The sequence below is a fragment of the Rhinolophus hipposideros genome (genome assembly GCF_964194185.1).
Source record: "Rhinolophus hipposideros genome assembly, chromosome: 1".
Classification (NCBI taxonomy): domain Eukaryota; kingdom Metazoa; phylum Chordata; class Mammalia; order Chiroptera; family Rhinolophidae; genus Rhinolophus; species Rhinolophus hipposideros.
In genome coordinates this window covers 94,106,103-94,121,746 of record NC_138047.1, presented here as the reverse complement: position 1 = coordinate 94,121,746, position 15,644 = coordinate 94,106,103, and the positions used below count along the sequence as shown (strand labels likewise).

Below are 15,644 nucleotides of genomic sequence, written 5' to 3'. Positions count from 1 at the left end.
AGCCCGCACGCCCCGGGCCCGCCGCCTTCGTCTCGCGAGGAAGCCCGGGCGGCGGAAGTGCCCGGAGCGCGCGCGGCGGGGGCGGGGGCGCGCGGCGGGCGGGGGGAGGGCCGGGCCGCCGGGGCTGCTCGCAGGTACCTGCGCTGTCGGGGCCCTTCTCGGGGGGCGCTTGTCGGGGGGCGGGGCGCTTGTCCGGGGGGGGGGGCGGGGTGAGGGCGGCGCGCGGGCGGGAGCCTCTGCCGGCCTCCGACTGGGTGTCGTGGCAGGGTCGCCCCCATGTTGCGCTTTCCGACCTGTTTCCCGTCCTTCCGGGTGGTGGGAGAGAAGCAGCTGCCACAGGAGATCGTTTTCCTGGTTTGGTCACCCAAGCGGGATCTCATTGCTCTGGCCAACACCGCGGGCGAGGTGAGTGACCCGGCGTGGAGCCCAGGAGCCCCGAGCCGGGCCCACGGCGAGCGCGGACAGACCGCCCAGCCTCAGTTTCTCCTTCTGTGAGCCCGGCAGGCCACCCGTCTACCCTGCCCCTCCTTCCGGGTCGGCCGTAAACTCCGAGGGAACGTAGATAAGGGAGCCGATGCAGGAAAGATCGTTTCTGTGCCCATTTTCCGTATTTTGTGGCCGGAATACGTTTTCACACGGACGAACACAGTCACACGCAGCATCGCCAAGTCTCTTAGTCAGTGATGTGTTACATGGCCGTGTTATGAAAGCCAGTGATGTGTTACTCGGGAGCTGCACGTAGTAGTAGCTCCACAGACCCTGCTGGAAGTGTGCTCGGAGTTTCGTAACAGAAGCAAGAGGAGTTATTGTCAGACGAGCTGCAAACGTACATGCGTGTAGCTGCAGCACAGGGCACGTTTCAGAATCTACATTACACCGTGCAAGTGTTACACCATGGGTTGGACAGCCACCACCCATTAAAAATACCTTTAAATTAAGCAAGGTAGTGAGTGATGCCTCCCTGGATTCCTGACAATGTGCATGAATGTTGTCAGCATCTCTACTTCACATTATATTATGCTTCAAGTACAACAGGTTGTGCCAAACTTTCTGCGGAGAGTCATTACCTGGTAGCCATTTTGTAAGGAAACCTTCGTCGGTGAGTGTTCCCTCCTTTGGCCTTTTGGCAGGTTTCCTGAATTACCTGTCCAGGTGAGAGTTGTGTTGTGACGGTAAGGAAAACTCAGCCTGGCAAACTTAGCAGCCTGCAGGGCCGCGTTGCTGTGTTGGCTGCCATGACCTTGAGGCCAGGGTACGACTTTCTCAAGGCCCTGCATGAAATCTCGTCTTTCTCCCCTGCCAAGGTTCATTGGAACTCTGTCATGGCTCTAGAGAGGAATGCGGACACCACAACCATATCAGTAGCAGGGAAGGGAGAGAATAGGGGCATCAGTGCGACTAGATGGGTAGATATAATTGTGGGCACTTGCTGATTCCACTGACTCAGTGAGAAGAAAGGACACTGTCTAGAGAAAAGAAAATATTGGAAGTTTGAGGAGAAAGGAGAGGTATGCAAAAGCCAACAAGGCAAGTTGACTGTGGAAACCTAACAGGATTTTTGGTCATTATTAAGAGCCACGTGAGGTTAGTGGTCTTGGGAATTTCAAGGGAAAGTAGTGACCATGGTTGTACTCGTATGTTTCTTCTGTTCTTTTTGGCTGTGTGGATGCAGGCATGGTTGAGTTTAACCAGGGTTGTCATTTTGCAAATATGACAAAGCAAGAGAGTAAGTAGGAAGTTGAACTATATGTGAGAGGAGCGGTTGTAATGATGAACCTTGCATTCTAACCTGATTAAGTGGGGAAGTGAGAGCACGTGTTGGGTAAGGGACAATGAATAGAAGGTAGAATCAATGGATTGTGTGTCTTGGTGAAATTGAAGAATTGAAGTTGGATATTAGTGGGAATGATCTGGAAAGATAGAGGTGGTGATGGAAAGTGGGAGGTTTGAAACTGAGCTTAGGGCAGCTCTTGTACTTGTTGGTAATGACACAAGGGCAAGGGTGGGACCCTGGGAGAGACTGAGGTGAGGCAGAAGACGTGATCATTGGAGGAGAGTTAGTTAAGAACTGAAAAGCTCTTGAAATCACTAAGAATGATGATGAGTAGTGTTAGAAAGCATGAGGGAGCCAGGCGGGAGTCCATATCTTGCAGGAATGAGGGAACTGGTCTAGGGGTCTTTAGATGACTGCAATTAAGGGAGGTAGTGGGTGGTATGGTCTGATTGCATAAGATTTGAAGTTAGAGGATTTTAGAGAAGAGAAGAAAAATCATCCAGAAATGACATCAAGCATCAGGGAGGAAACCTACTTCATCTTCTAGCCCAATAGTAGTAGTACAGGGGACATGGCGTGCAAAATGGCTACGCCCTGAGTATCCTCAGGTGAGAAGCACATTTCAGAGAAGAGAATGAAGGTATAGGGGATCTTGATGATACCTAACCATGAACTCCAGAGGGTGCAGAGGAAGGGTTTCAGAAGTAAGGAGTGGCAGAGATGGGCTCAGAGAAGAGCACTGACTGACTTTAGGAATGAGCGATTCCTTGGGAGTCCTGGCTTCCCAGGGGACAGATGTGACCAGCAGTGAAGGACGCTATGAGATAAGGCAGGGAGTGGTTAAAGCTGTGAATGTGGGGTGCTAGGAAGGTGTGGCGGAGTCTTCAGGAGCACATGCAGTTCTACCTTTTCTTATTTTCAATGGTTGTAGAAAGGATGGAGTAGGGACAGTCTTATTTTTGAAGCACAGGGAACTTTGGGCACCATCTTGAATCTCCAAGGTGGAAATTGACTAGTGTGGAAATGGAAATTTAGAATGGCTAAGTGACTGTCCAACATCCATGGCCAATAAGTGACACGGCTGAAATCAGATGCAAGTTGTCTGATTCCAAGTTGACTGTTATTTTATTGTATCACGGCTACCTTTCTAGTGCTGTTTGTGTTCTCCCTTTTTTTGTCATCATCTTGGACATTCTTATTCTTTTCCAAAAGACAAGTTTCTTGTTGACATAAAAGATAGGAAAATGTATAGGGTACCAGGGTTGAATTACACGTGTTCCACCCATTTTGAAAATATCTTAAGTTGATTCAGACAGTGTTGTCTTCTAATTTCTTCCAATAGCTAAATGTTATACTTGAGATGATTTTTAAAAATTTTATAGTAGGGATCTAGGTTTATTTTATTTTTGGAAATGGATTTTTATCTTCTGCCATTATATCTGTTTTGTTTTAGGTTTTACTTCATCGACTTGCAAGTTTCCATCGAGTTTGGAGTTTTCCACCAAATGAAAATACAGGAAAGGAAGTGACCTGTCTAGCTTGGAGACCAGATGGCAAACGTAATGATAGTATTATAAAAAATACGTTTTTATTCTTTACAAAATGTATTCTGTAAAGAAAGCTTATTTCCAGAGAGAATTTGTTGTTCTTATTGTATACTAGAATTTTAAGTACCAGTTTGGGAACTTTGTTTTTTAGAATGCTTTCAAGTATTTTCATAGAACTCAGATTAATTCTACCATCTCTTTCTGGGTAAAGATATCTCTAAGCTAAAATCTGAATTCTTGGTGAAGATAATTCTAAAATGAAATCTAATGGATATATACAGAATACTTTGGTTTTGTGGTTTTCACTGTCTTGTCCTGCACTGTTTGGCCCAGACTTCACCTATCACTCACTAGTAAGTTCAGTGCCATCATGGTTCTTTCTCCCAAAAATGTATCTTAGCATTAAATGTGTAGCTCATAAATATTCTCTCTGCACGTATGCTTGCCTTACCTGAAGGACTATCATTTATATGCGATGTTTCTCCTTCTGGTGTTCTTTATTTTGTAGGTTGTTATGTTGTAGCTCACTATGGCTCTGATGACTAAACTTGATTCTTCCTGTGTTTGTACAATGACAGTTGTTACTTGAACTATTGTACACAGAGTCACTACAGTAAAATATGTAAATCATAGCATAAAGTTTATCTGTATCATTTGTACTTTAAGAAAAAAACTGAATTGTTTTTGTAAAATGATATGCACTCCTCATTGCTTAATTTTTTTTCTAGATAAATTTAAATAAACTTTAAGAAAAAAACTGAATTGTTTTTGTAAAATGATATGCACTCCTCATTGCTTAATTTTTTTTCTAGATAAATTTAAATAAGTATGTAAAAAATGCCCTGAAAGCTTATCACTTACAGATAACTATTTCTATCTGTAGTCATTTTGCTCGGCTGTTGTTTTATCTTTTATTTTTAAAAATATGTGTAAAAATTAGAAGATTTTTGTAAGTAAAATCTTGAGATCTTGCAGTTTTTATTCTAAAACACCCAAATCTTAAAATATATCATGAAAGTCAGTGTGTTAAGTGGGTGATATTTTTATCACTAAAAATGTGTTGTGCTTTTGGACAGTAAAAAAAAAAGTTTTGTTGAGTATTGTTTTTTTCCAGATTGCTTTAAATTGTTTTGAAGAGGAGGAAAGTTGGATTGTCTCACAATGTAGCCAAGTTGTGTGTATTGGTATACAGTGAAACTCATAGCCCTCTATTTAGAAATTCTTAAATTTGATTAATTAATGTCTCGTTGGGAAGACATTAATGACTTATGTAGAGAAACTGTACTAGATAATTCAGTCACAGTGAAAGGAAGAAGACTCATCAGTATTTGATGGCCTTCTTTTCCATTAAGCATTAGAAACAAAGGGTAATAAAAAATTTTCCAAGAAGCAAGCAGATGGAATACTAGTTACCTTTTACACATGTTTACGGGATCAGTGTCTTGGTAATACAATATTATTGTTTATTTCTTGAGACCTATTTTGTATTTTCTGCTTGGTAACTGGGTTCCAGTCTAGAGGCTTTGATGTATTAACTGTTAAGTAGAGTGTTCATGAAAGTTTGAGCATTTGAATATAAGCTTAGATAATAGTGTAACTACCTGCAAAGATATCGTTTAGGTTTTAAAATATTATTAAAGGAAGGATTTTTAGGTTAAATAATTTCTATATGACAATGTGTTTAAAACAGTAAAACTGGACAAGAAATGTAATACCCGTTTATTTTTCTAGAATGTTACACTAAATTATTCTATTTCTTCTTGTTTCAGTTTTGGCCTTTGCTCTTGCTGACACCAAGAAAATTGTTTTGTGTGATGTAGAAAAACCTGAAAGCTTGCACTCCTTTTCTGTGGAGGCTCCAGTTTCTTGTATGCATTGGATGGAAGTGACTGTAGAAAGCAGGTAGAGTAATTAAAAAAAAAAACACAGCAAACAAACAAACAAACAAAAAACTCCAGTAGTCAATAGCATGCCGTACATGAAATTTTCATATTTTAAAATGGGTACTTAAGAGTATCTATGTTGAGTATGTGTATATTGCATTTAACTTTTGGTTTTAAGTTTATCAAGATAAAATTTTTTAATGCTATATTAGATTTTTTTTTGTTCTGAAAAATGTTTTCTTACGGAGCAATTAATGCCTGAATGGCCATGTTTTTTTCTTTTCTTTTTAGTTAATTTTTGTAGTTTATACCACTGATTTATACTTTCAAGTAATGTTACTTAAAATTACTGATTAGCAAATTGAAGTTCTGTTTTCCTTTTCATCATATATTTTGTCTAAAGCTTTGTTTCTTTGTATGCCTTAGTAAATATTCTTAGAGTGTGAAAAGTGCTAAATTGAGCATTCTGTTTTTATGCTGTACAAATTCTTTATGTGTCCACGGTCCTATTAGTTTCTTTGTTTCATGAAAATAATTTTGCTTTAGTCTATGCAGTCAAATAAAATACTAGGTTTGCAGTAAAGAAGGCCTAAAGGATCAGTGGGTATAGGTAATACTGAAAATAAAAGTTTCCTTTTTGAGGAAATGTAATAATTTTCTTTCCATTACCTTTTCCTTTCTAATTAAGTTTTAAGTTAATATTCACATGAATTTGTAAATTCTGAATATTAATTGAAAAGTTTCCCAAGAGGGGCCTGCAACGATTTAGATAACAAGGATCTAGCCTGGGGTTTGAAATTCACTGTAGATAAAATGGTGATTAATCAATCAATTATCAAATAATCCAGGGTTACAAATAATCATGTGAATTTATAGGGTAGAGGAGCAGAGTGTACTAGCGTATGGAATTACTATCCCAGTCTAGTTACCTACTAAGCGTAATTCTAACACATGTTCTATAATGGTTTAGAAATGTTATATGGAGATTCCAGGGTCTGTCAGGACACCTAGTTTGTGTTAAAGTGGGAAGAAAAGGCTTGCCAAGTCACCACTTTTTCACCTTCTCACTCATTTATTTCCAACCTTAGTTGGAGGTAGGATTGAGGGGGGAGGGGGAGGAAAGGGACAAATAAGACTATTTTAAAAAGCATAGTGTCTTCTTATATACCTGCTGGGCTGTCATATCCCCAAAGGTATGTAAGCCATAGAACCAGTAATTAAATGATAAAGTAGTTACAATGTGTTCTTTAAAATTCCTCTTGCTACTCATATATTTAGTGATGGTTCTTAGATGAGAGTTAAAAAATCATAAATTCTCAGTCAGTATCTAGTACTAAACACATGAATATATTTTATATGCTGAGATAATTGTTTAATATTTGTTCTTCTAAATGCAAAGTGGGTAGGCTGATTTTTTCCCCCAGAAATAAAGCCCTTTGTAAATAATGAATTTCCTACTTTTGTATTTCTTGTTTATGATTGTTAAGACAATTTTACTATGATAAATACGAGTATGTGTGGCATTTGTTTACTTGGTAATGTGTAATGTATAAATCGGCATTCAAAAAATCAATATTTTTTTTTAATGGAGAAAGGAGTAAAATCTTTGTTGTTTTTATAATACTTGTGTGTTTTTTTCTTTGTAGTGTTCTAACATCCTTTTATAATGCTGAAGATGAATCAAATCTTCTGTTACCTAAACTACCTACATTGCCAAAAAAGTAAGTATCAGTTTAATTTCATTGGAATTAATCTTGCACATTTCTCTTTACTTTTAACACTGACAATTTTCTCATGTGTTATAAAACATACATTTCTGTTAAGAGTAGTTTTTACCCCAATCTCTATTTTTCTCTAGTTATAGCAACACCTCAAAAATATTTAGGTAAGATATGCCTTTTTTCTTTTCAAGTAAGATAATCTTTTATGATTTGAAAGATACAGTTGAAAAATAATCCAATTTGTTTTTATATTTTAGTGAAGAAAATTCTGATGAAATTATTAAGCTTTTGGGAGACGTCAGGTAAATTTTGCAAATATCTTTAACAAGATTATTAAAGTTAACATTTGATATTTGAGGCAGTTTTCAGGGTTTCAAGGACAAGTCCTTTATTTCATGTTATTTTATTGTTGACGAATAACCCCTGAACAATATACGAACATTAATATCTATTTCCTTGTTTTTATTGTATGGCCTTTGATTGTGTCAAACTTAATATTATAATTTACTTTTGTTTATTTCAATAAGAAGTAAAGGAGGACTGAAGTACTAGAGTTTTTAAAATTTAAATATTCAAGTTGTGTAAGCCCATTTAATATATTTAGCATCAGAGCCATGATAAAACTGATGGTGCTTTGTATTGGCTGGAAAAAAAGATTGTTTTGTTATTGAGAGTATATAAATTCAACTGCTGTTGAAATAATGCTTTCTTATTTTACTGTATACTGAGGTTTTTTTGAGACTAGAGAAAATTTTATCCTTTTAAAAAAATGGAATGAGCCTGATGTGATTGAATATTGAGAATTAGTGAATTTGTTTGATGTTTCATTTCCCCCGCAGGGGAGTTTAGTATGCAGATTATATGAGAGCAGGAACAATTTATATCTCGGTTTAAGAACTTCATCTTCGCTGTTGTCCTCAGCTTGTTGCATTTTTTTTAATTAGGCTTAATATTCTTGTCCTTGGAGGAAGCTCTGGTTTTATTGAACTTTATGCATATGGAATGTTCAAAATTGCTCGAGTCACAGGGGTAAGTTTTTCTTTAATATTTTCTATATCATTTAAAATGACAGATTTATGGAAATAGAATAAAACACTACTTTTTCCCCCCCATTTCAATTATTGGGGCTATTTCTTTTTAAATGTTAAGAGGATAATTTTCTTACTAAGTAAAATAGTGTTTTGTCTGTGAAGATCAGGAGCTATTAGTGGAATTAGTCAAGTTTTTTACCATAACGAAAAAGCTTATAGGGTACACGTGATTATGATGTAATGCTGTTCTGTCCTTCTGGGTAAGAGCTACAATTTGTGATGAGAATGTGAGGAGTCATCTGAAGCAGTCTTCTCAGTGCTGAGTCTCCTGTGGTTGCTAAGTTTCAGTCTTCTCCATAGCTTTTTCATCTTATTCTACCCTAGAGAGATAGGAAGTAATGTAGGCCCTATGGAACATGCTGGTTCTCCAGCACTTGATTTGGGACTCTTGACATGGGTGTGTGTGTGTGTGTCCATCTGTCCGCCCCTCTGTCCTGACAACTAGGCAGACGCATACCTTCCTTGGCTGCACTGCTTTTTGGAGCTCTGTGCATTTTTGTGTCCTTTATTGTAAGCAGATGCAATCTAACAATAATGCTAAATATACTGGGGGATTTGACTCTCTTACAGATTGTTGGTACTTGTCTTGCCTTGTGTTTATCGAGTGATTTGAAATCACTATCAGTGGTTACAGAGGTTTCTGCTGGTGGTGCTTCAGAAGTTTCATACTTTCAGGTGAGTATTGAAACCCAATAGCAGCAGAGAGTAAATACTCACCTATTTTTTAAAGGTTTTATAGGTTTTGTTATCCAAATCATTCTAATGGTCATTAAAAAAACAAAGCAAAATATTGACTTGGAGCTTCTAAATCTTACATATAAAGTCTTATTATAATGATTGCCTTAATTATTATTCCCATGGCCCAGTACAGTTTTCATAAAAACAGTGTTTTAATGGTCTGTAATGACCATATTAAATGGTTGCTCTACCAGTTTCATCTTGGTACCCAGTATTTTCTTAGGGCTCTGACCCGAATAATAATAAATGCTAATATTTATCGTTAATATGCACCAAGTACTGAGTGATTTAGTATAATTCATTTGAAACCTCACAGCAACCAAATAGGTAGGTACTGTTATTATCCCATTTTATGGATAAGTAAATGGGCACACAGAGAAACTGCACGATTTCCTCAGTGTCACAGAAGTAGAAGTTATGCTGGGCAGCCTGGCTCCAGAGTCAGTGCTCTTAACCAGCATACCGCTTCTGGTATGAGATGATGGGTTAATGTTGGGAGAAACCTTTTTCGTTGGGTGCCGTTTGTATTATAGATGGTGGAAACTGTTTGACTGGCCTGCTATAGAGTATTTAGATTGTGGCCTTGCCTTCCAGAAAATCTTACCCAAATTTTCATCTCACATAATAACCCAGCCACTTAGTCTAGGTATGCATGAACTCGCAAACAAAAGTGGAACAACAACAAAAAAATGCAGGATGAGACATGTTTGATGCCTTCCAACATTCATTGCATTCTGAGCATCAGAGAACGCTTGACTTGCTGATTCCCTGGGAACGGGTGTTCATATTTGCTCTTAATCTGAGGTTCTGTGAAACTGATTTCCAGGATTGCATTTAGTGCTATAACAAAATGATTTCTTTGAAGTTTGTAATATGTATTTTTTAAATACCAGCTTTATTGAGATATAAGCCACATGTCATTGTAATAAATGTTCAATTTGTATTTGTCAATAGCCTATAATTCTTTTAAAAATTGTATGTATATCTGTGGTCATCGTTTAAATTCCTCATAATACTGTTGCAAAATATATTATGACATTTATTCTAGTTAGATAGAGGGGATTGCTAACCCAGGGAGGGTGATTTATGCAGTTAAACATGGCAGGTTAGAAAATCCTAAGGTTATGTCCAAACTATTATGCACAAAGGGAGCAGAATTCTGACAGTCTTTCTGATACATATGTAGTTAGACCTTGACTCTTCCAAGTTGTAGAATTTTTTTTTTTTTTGAGCGGGAAGGGACTGCTTTATTTTTAATGTTTTTAAAATGTATTTTTCTAATTGAGATATAATTGACATATAACATAGTTTCAGGTGTATAACAATGATTCGATAATTATACATACTGTGAAATGATCACCATACAAAGTTACACAAATGTATATACATACACGTATATAATTTTTTTCTTGTGATGAGAACTTTTAAGATTTACTGTCTTGGTAACTTTCAAGTATGCATTACAACATTATTGACTATAGTCACCATGCTGTACATTATGTCCCCTTGACTTACTTATTTTACAACTGGAAGTTTGTACCAGAGAGGAACTGATTTACCTTTAAAAGAAGTCAGTGCATCTGATTCTGACTCACTTTATTATTGTGATTTTACAGCTTGAAACAAATCTATTGTATTCTTTCTTACCCGAAGTTACTCGGATGGCCAGAAAGTTTACTCACATCTCAGCTCTTTTACAGGTATTTATTTATACTTATTTTATGTGAATACTTACTATAAGTTTCTAATGTTCTATAAACAAAAAACTTGCAAATTTTATTTTGTAATGCTAACTATCTGCGGTAGAGGTATCTAGTCTCATAAATTTATAATGCCCATTAAAGCAAGAAAAAGAAATATAATTGAAAATCTATTTCCACCCATCCCTATTTCTCCAAAAGAAAAGAAAAAAACGTAATTTAAATCTTATTAAATGTTCTCATAAATAAAATAATATTTTGGAATTTTAAAAGTTTTATTGCAAAGAAAGTGTTATGGAAAATAGTTATCCTGTCAGTTAGCTTTTGTGTATAATAAATCCATCTCAAATTAGCTAGTGAATCTGTAGTTCGGTGTCTTAGTTGCTTAGCAACTTGGGCGGAGCTAAGCTGGAAGGTTGTGTGGATCTGGCCCAGATTCAGGTAATCCTGTCTGGGCTTGGTCGTGCCTCGGTAGTCAGCTGGCTGATCTAAGTGTCCCTTAGGGTTGTCTAGGCTCCGTGTTCCTCATCTCCCAGCAGGCTGGCCCAGGCTTGTTCATGAAATGGTGGCAGCAGCTGGGTGTCAGGAGTGGAAGTGGAAGTGTAGAAAGCCTTTGAGGTCTTGGACTCACAGTGTCACTTCTGCTGCTTTGCGTTGATCACAGTAAGACACAAGGCCAGCCCAGACTCAAGGACTGGAGAAAGTGACTGCATCTGGATAGAGGAGCCACAAAAAACTGGCTTTTTTTTTTTTTTCCAGTTGACCACAGTCACTAATTAAAGTCAAAGATTTCTGGAGATCGGTATCTTTTTAAAGATCCTGTTGGAAAATTGAATAGCTAACTAAACCCACATTTTGACAGTTCGTGAACATAAAACATATTTATAAAAAGCTAGAGGATATCTGTTTTACCATATAAAAACTTAAGAATGTTTCACAGTTAAGTGATTATCAAGTGTTAGCTATGGTCTTCTCTTTCACAGGCTTAACTGAGTTAAAAATGATTGAAAGTAAATTCTGCATTTCTTCGAAGCAATTGACAGTCAGAAGCACATATTATTTATTAATAGTTAGGATATTGATTTAAATTTTTTTTACTATATTAATATTTTCTTGTTAACAGTATATAAATTTGTCACTAACATGCATGTGTGAAGCATGGGAAGAAATACTGATGCAGATGGATTCTCGTCTCACCAAGTTTGTGCAGGTAATGTAGCTGAGGTTTCCCACGAAAGGACTTAAAGCATGCCTGATGTCCTCTTATACTTCATGAGGTTCATGAAAAACATTGGTGTGATTTGTAAAAGGCTAAGATTATGATTTCTTTCAAATGCCTTGGTCCGATCTCAAGCTATTTCCTCAAAGAGGAAGGACTGTATTCTGATTGTTACATCTCAGGTGGGGACAGGATTGTGAAGTGGAGCAGGTGGGGCCAGGAGATCGGACAGGTGTTGAAAGAGGTGACTGGCTGTTTTCTAGTAACTGATATTCACATCATCAGTTCAAATATGGATTTGAGGGAAGGTGAAGGAAAAGAAAGGGAGTTATGCTCCTGTAATTTGAGTAAATATGCTTACAATGAACAAAATGCATGTCGTGATTGTATCCATTTTGTCTAGGAAAAGAACACAACCACGTCAGTGCAAGATGAATTCATGCACTTGCTGTTATGGGGGAAAGCTAGGTAATAAACTCACATTAGGTACTTTGGCTTTTCCTTCTTTCTTGAAGTAGTTTTTTATTTCAAAAATTATTTATATTCATTGTAAAAAAATTCTGTTGTACAAGAACGAAAATAGTATGTATCTTTCTAGGCTTTTCTGTGCACATGTTTTTTATGTAAAGGATCATTTTTTGTGTGTATAATACATATGTATTTTTTAATGTATAAAAATGAAAAAATGTTTATATAGCCAAGTTAGTCTTTTTCTTTATAGTATCTGCCTGAGTGTTATTCTTAAGACCTTTCCTATCTTAAGAGTGTTTAAAGATTGATCTGTATTTTCTTCTAGAGTTCTTTTATGGTTTACGTTTTATTTCATTTACGTGTTTCAGATGTGATTTATTTGGTTATATTTCTTTTTGTCTGAATGTTTAGATAATTGCCCAGCACAGTTTATTGAGCATTACACCCTCTCCTCACTGATTTGAAATGCCTTTTTAGCATACAGTGCATCCTCATAAATGCTTCAGTCTGTTTCTGGACTTTATTGGTTTCTTTGTGAGAACAACAGTCTTCATTTTTATTTTTGTTTAAAAATCTTGTTTATGCTTTACAAAATTTTAAGTGATGCATGCACGTTTTGAATGGAGAAGACTAAAAGTGCTTTTTTTTTTATCGTAGTGCTGAACTTCAGACCCTCTTAATGAACCAGTTAACAGTAAAGGTGCGGTTACAGTACCTTTGTGTTTAAATTGCTGTGAACACATTCTTATTTATTTTCTTTTTAGAATGGCATATAGTATCTTGTATACTAAATATGTTTCTTCTCTTCATTAGGGCTTAAAAAAGCTTGGCCAGTCTATAGAGTCATCATATTCCAGTATACAAAAATTGGTGATAAGTCACTTACAGAGGTATGAAGGTGATGCAGAACTTTTGGTGTTGCATTTGTATGTACTTGGCATTGGTCTTCTTTCTGCAACCTTCTCTTCATCATCTGACATTCTCTTTTTGAGCCTTTCCTAGCTAAAATTATTGCATTGACCTTTAATGGGAATCTTGGAGTGCCCAAGATTTAAAGAATCAATCATGGAAATACTGCTTTATGAAATAAGTTTTCAACATCTTTTCACCAGGTAATGCCCTGTCTGGGCTTGTTTTTCACCCAGACAATCAAGAGGTATATTTTGAAAAGGTCACATACCCTTTTTTGAGCAGTGAAATTAAGTACGAGTATGTTCGTATATCACTTTGCAGTTTACAAAGCACATTACATATTTTTGTGTTTAACCACCTTGGCAGGGTGTGGGTTCTCATTATCCTGATTTTATACAGTAAGAAACTGAAGCTCGGGATGGTCAGGTAGCTGGCCCAGAGATACTGAGTGTCAGGGCCAAGACTTCTCCCAGACCTTCGAGTCTCTTGCTGTTTCTCTCCACAGCTATCTCACTGCAGCAGTTGGCAGGTGGATGCTCAATGCTCAGTGTTTGACTTCAATTTTGACGAATCCCTCTTTATTGCGTCCCCTGGCCTCTTTACTACGTCACCTCTCCTTTGCCTCACTGCGGTGCCCTTCAGCCTGGTCCCCTGTAGTCAGCATTGTGCTTCTCAAGTGCGTTCTCCACAGTGGATCTGGTCATGTTGCTGTTACTTAAAAACTCTGTGCTTTCCCATGGCTCTTAGGACCGAGATCTTTGCATGACTTGCAGCACACCTGCCTCTTGGCTTCGCCCACACTGGTGGCCTCCTCAAACTTCACAATTTTTCCTCCTACTCAGGGCTTTTGTACATCCCTCTGGCCTTCTGGAACTGTCTCACCCTGCTCTTAATCTGCACTCTAGTTCTCCGCTCAAATATGACTTGTTCAGAGAGGCCTTCCTTGCTCCCCAGATTAGATCAGGTTCTCTGTTCCTCCTGCACCCCGTGTGTTTCCTTCAAGGCATTTAATGGTAGTTGGAATGATATGCTTGATTGTGGTTATGCCTGTCTCCCCCATTAGACTGTCAGTGCCGTGAGGGACCCTTCTGTTTTGTTTGCCGTCATGTCCCCAGTATGTGGGGGACAGAATGTGTTTGGCCTAAAGTTGCAGCTCAGTAAATACTTGCAAAATATTAATTACATAGCTGTTGAGTAAAGATGACCGTATTCGTACCTTAAAAGTGCCAGGACTAACCACGGAACAAAATTTGATCTTCGTACAAAATTTAATCTTGTGGTCATGGACTCATTTCAGTAATCATGACAACCAAATGATTCTGCTGTAGTTTTTAGAGATAATTTGGAGAAATAATTATTTCTTACAGAAAGAAAATTAAAGTTAATAAAAACTCAGTTTTTATTTCTGAACATTTAGAAATGTTCTGGCAAGGTGGTTTGGTAGCTGCCTGCCACCTTGATGATGATAATGATACTAATTTATTTCTGCTCCATTTTGATAGTGGCTCAGAGTCTTTATTATACCATTTAAGTGAACTGAAAGGAATGGCTTCATGGAAGCAAAAATATGAACCTCTTGGACTGGATGCTGCAGGAATTGAAGGTAGTGATTTTTATCTCTCAGCTCTCCGCTCATTAAACACACTTTACTTGACAAATGATATTTATTTATTTATTTTCCATTAGATGCCATTACTGCTGTGGGTTCTTTCATACTCAAGGCAAATGAACTTCTTCAGTAAGTATTGGAGATACCTAGACTCATTAACCTGAGAATATTTCACTGTCTCTTACAAATAAGAACCTAGCAAATTGTCATGTTTTTCTTAAAATGAATTTTTAAGTTTTTATCAAAGTAATACCTTTACATGATTAAAACAAGCCAGTAGAATGGTGATTTCATACAGTAAAGCAGTATTTTCCTGTCCCACCCATCCTCACCCCAGGAACTTTTAAATCTTATAACTTGTTTTTATTTTTAGTTCTTCCATAGGTTTTTTTCCATACAGAGCATGCCAAAAAAATGTGTACACATTTTAAGTAAGGAAAAAACTGTATTAAAATTATAATACTCAATATATACTGATAACAAAAGATGAATACAAGTCATGTTTGACTTCTGCAATTACAAGAGGTGCTCCAAGAGGTTACCATCGGCGTCCAGACACTTCTGATTATGGCGAACTACTGCTTGAGCAATGCTGACCAGTGTGTCCATTTGTATTGCTGCAATGCCATTTCAGTTTCTCCCCGAAGTACCGCCAGTGTGGCCGGTTTTCTGTGGTACACCACATCCTTTAAGGTCCCTCATAAGGAGAAGTCAAGGGGTGTTAAGTCAGGAGAACTTTCTCGAATTTCAGATACCACTTCAAAATGGTCTTGCGCTCCTTGAAGGACAACTGTGCTCCCGCCATTCTCTTTGACTGTCCTGCCTGTCGCTTGGTGACACCAGCATTCATTTGATTAATGCCATCTTTTGAGTGAATGTCAAACTACACATTGCTACCGTAATTCAACTTCACTTTGAAAAGTAATAGATAACATCTCTTAAAATGTGTATAGGTATTTTTTGGCACCCCCAGTATTTC

General features: G+C 37.5%; 1 protein-coding gene across 6 annotated transcripts in view; it reads left to right on the top strand.

The window, feature by feature from the left end:
- The window catches only part of ANAPC4 (anaphase promoting complex subunit 4), a 34,837-nt gene continuing 19,193 nt past the window's right edge, over nucleotides 1-15,644 (top strand). For 2 of the 6 annotated variants that reach the window (XM_081079184.1, XM_081079183.1), the window contains exons 1-17: nucleotides 1-134; nucleotides 267-405; nucleotides 3,228-3,333; nucleotides 5,091-5,223; nucleotides 6,851-6,925; nucleotides 7,063-7,089; nucleotides 7,183-7,227; nucleotides 7,870-7,954; nucleotides 8,587-8,691; nucleotides 10,371-10,454; nucleotides 11,578-11,664; nucleotides 12,077-12,141; nucleotides 12,802-12,844; nucleotides 12,958-13,034; nucleotides 13,562-13,732; nucleotides 14,559-14,659; nucleotides 14,743-14,794. In XM_081079184.1, the coding sequence (XP_080935310.1) occupies nucleotides 277-405; nucleotides 3,228-3,333; nucleotides 5,091-5,223; nucleotides 6,851-6,925; nucleotides 7,063-7,089; nucleotides 7,183-7,227; nucleotides 7,870-7,954; nucleotides 8,587-8,691; nucleotides 10,371-10,454; nucleotides 11,578-11,664; nucleotides 12,077-12,141; nucleotides 12,802-12,844; nucleotides 12,958-13,034; nucleotides 13,562-13,732; nucleotides 14,559-14,659; nucleotides 14,743-14,794 (1,385 nt within the window). In that variant the 5' untranslated portion in view covers nucleotides 1-134; nucleotides 267-276. The remainder of the gene's footprint in view (nucleotides 135-266; nucleotides 406-3,227; nucleotides 3,334-5,090; nucleotides 5,224-6,850; nucleotides 6,926-7,062; nucleotides 7,090-7,182; nucleotides 7,228-7,869; nucleotides 7,955-8,586; nucleotides 8,692-10,370; nucleotides 10,455-11,577; nucleotides 11,665-12,076; nucleotides 12,142-12,801; nucleotides 12,845-12,957; nucleotides 13,035-13,561; nucleotides 13,733-14,558; nucleotides 14,660-14,742; nucleotides 14,795-15,644) is intronic. The other 4 variants (XM_081079187.1, XM_081079185.1, XM_081079188.1 and 1 more) reach the window with 2 other exon arrangements.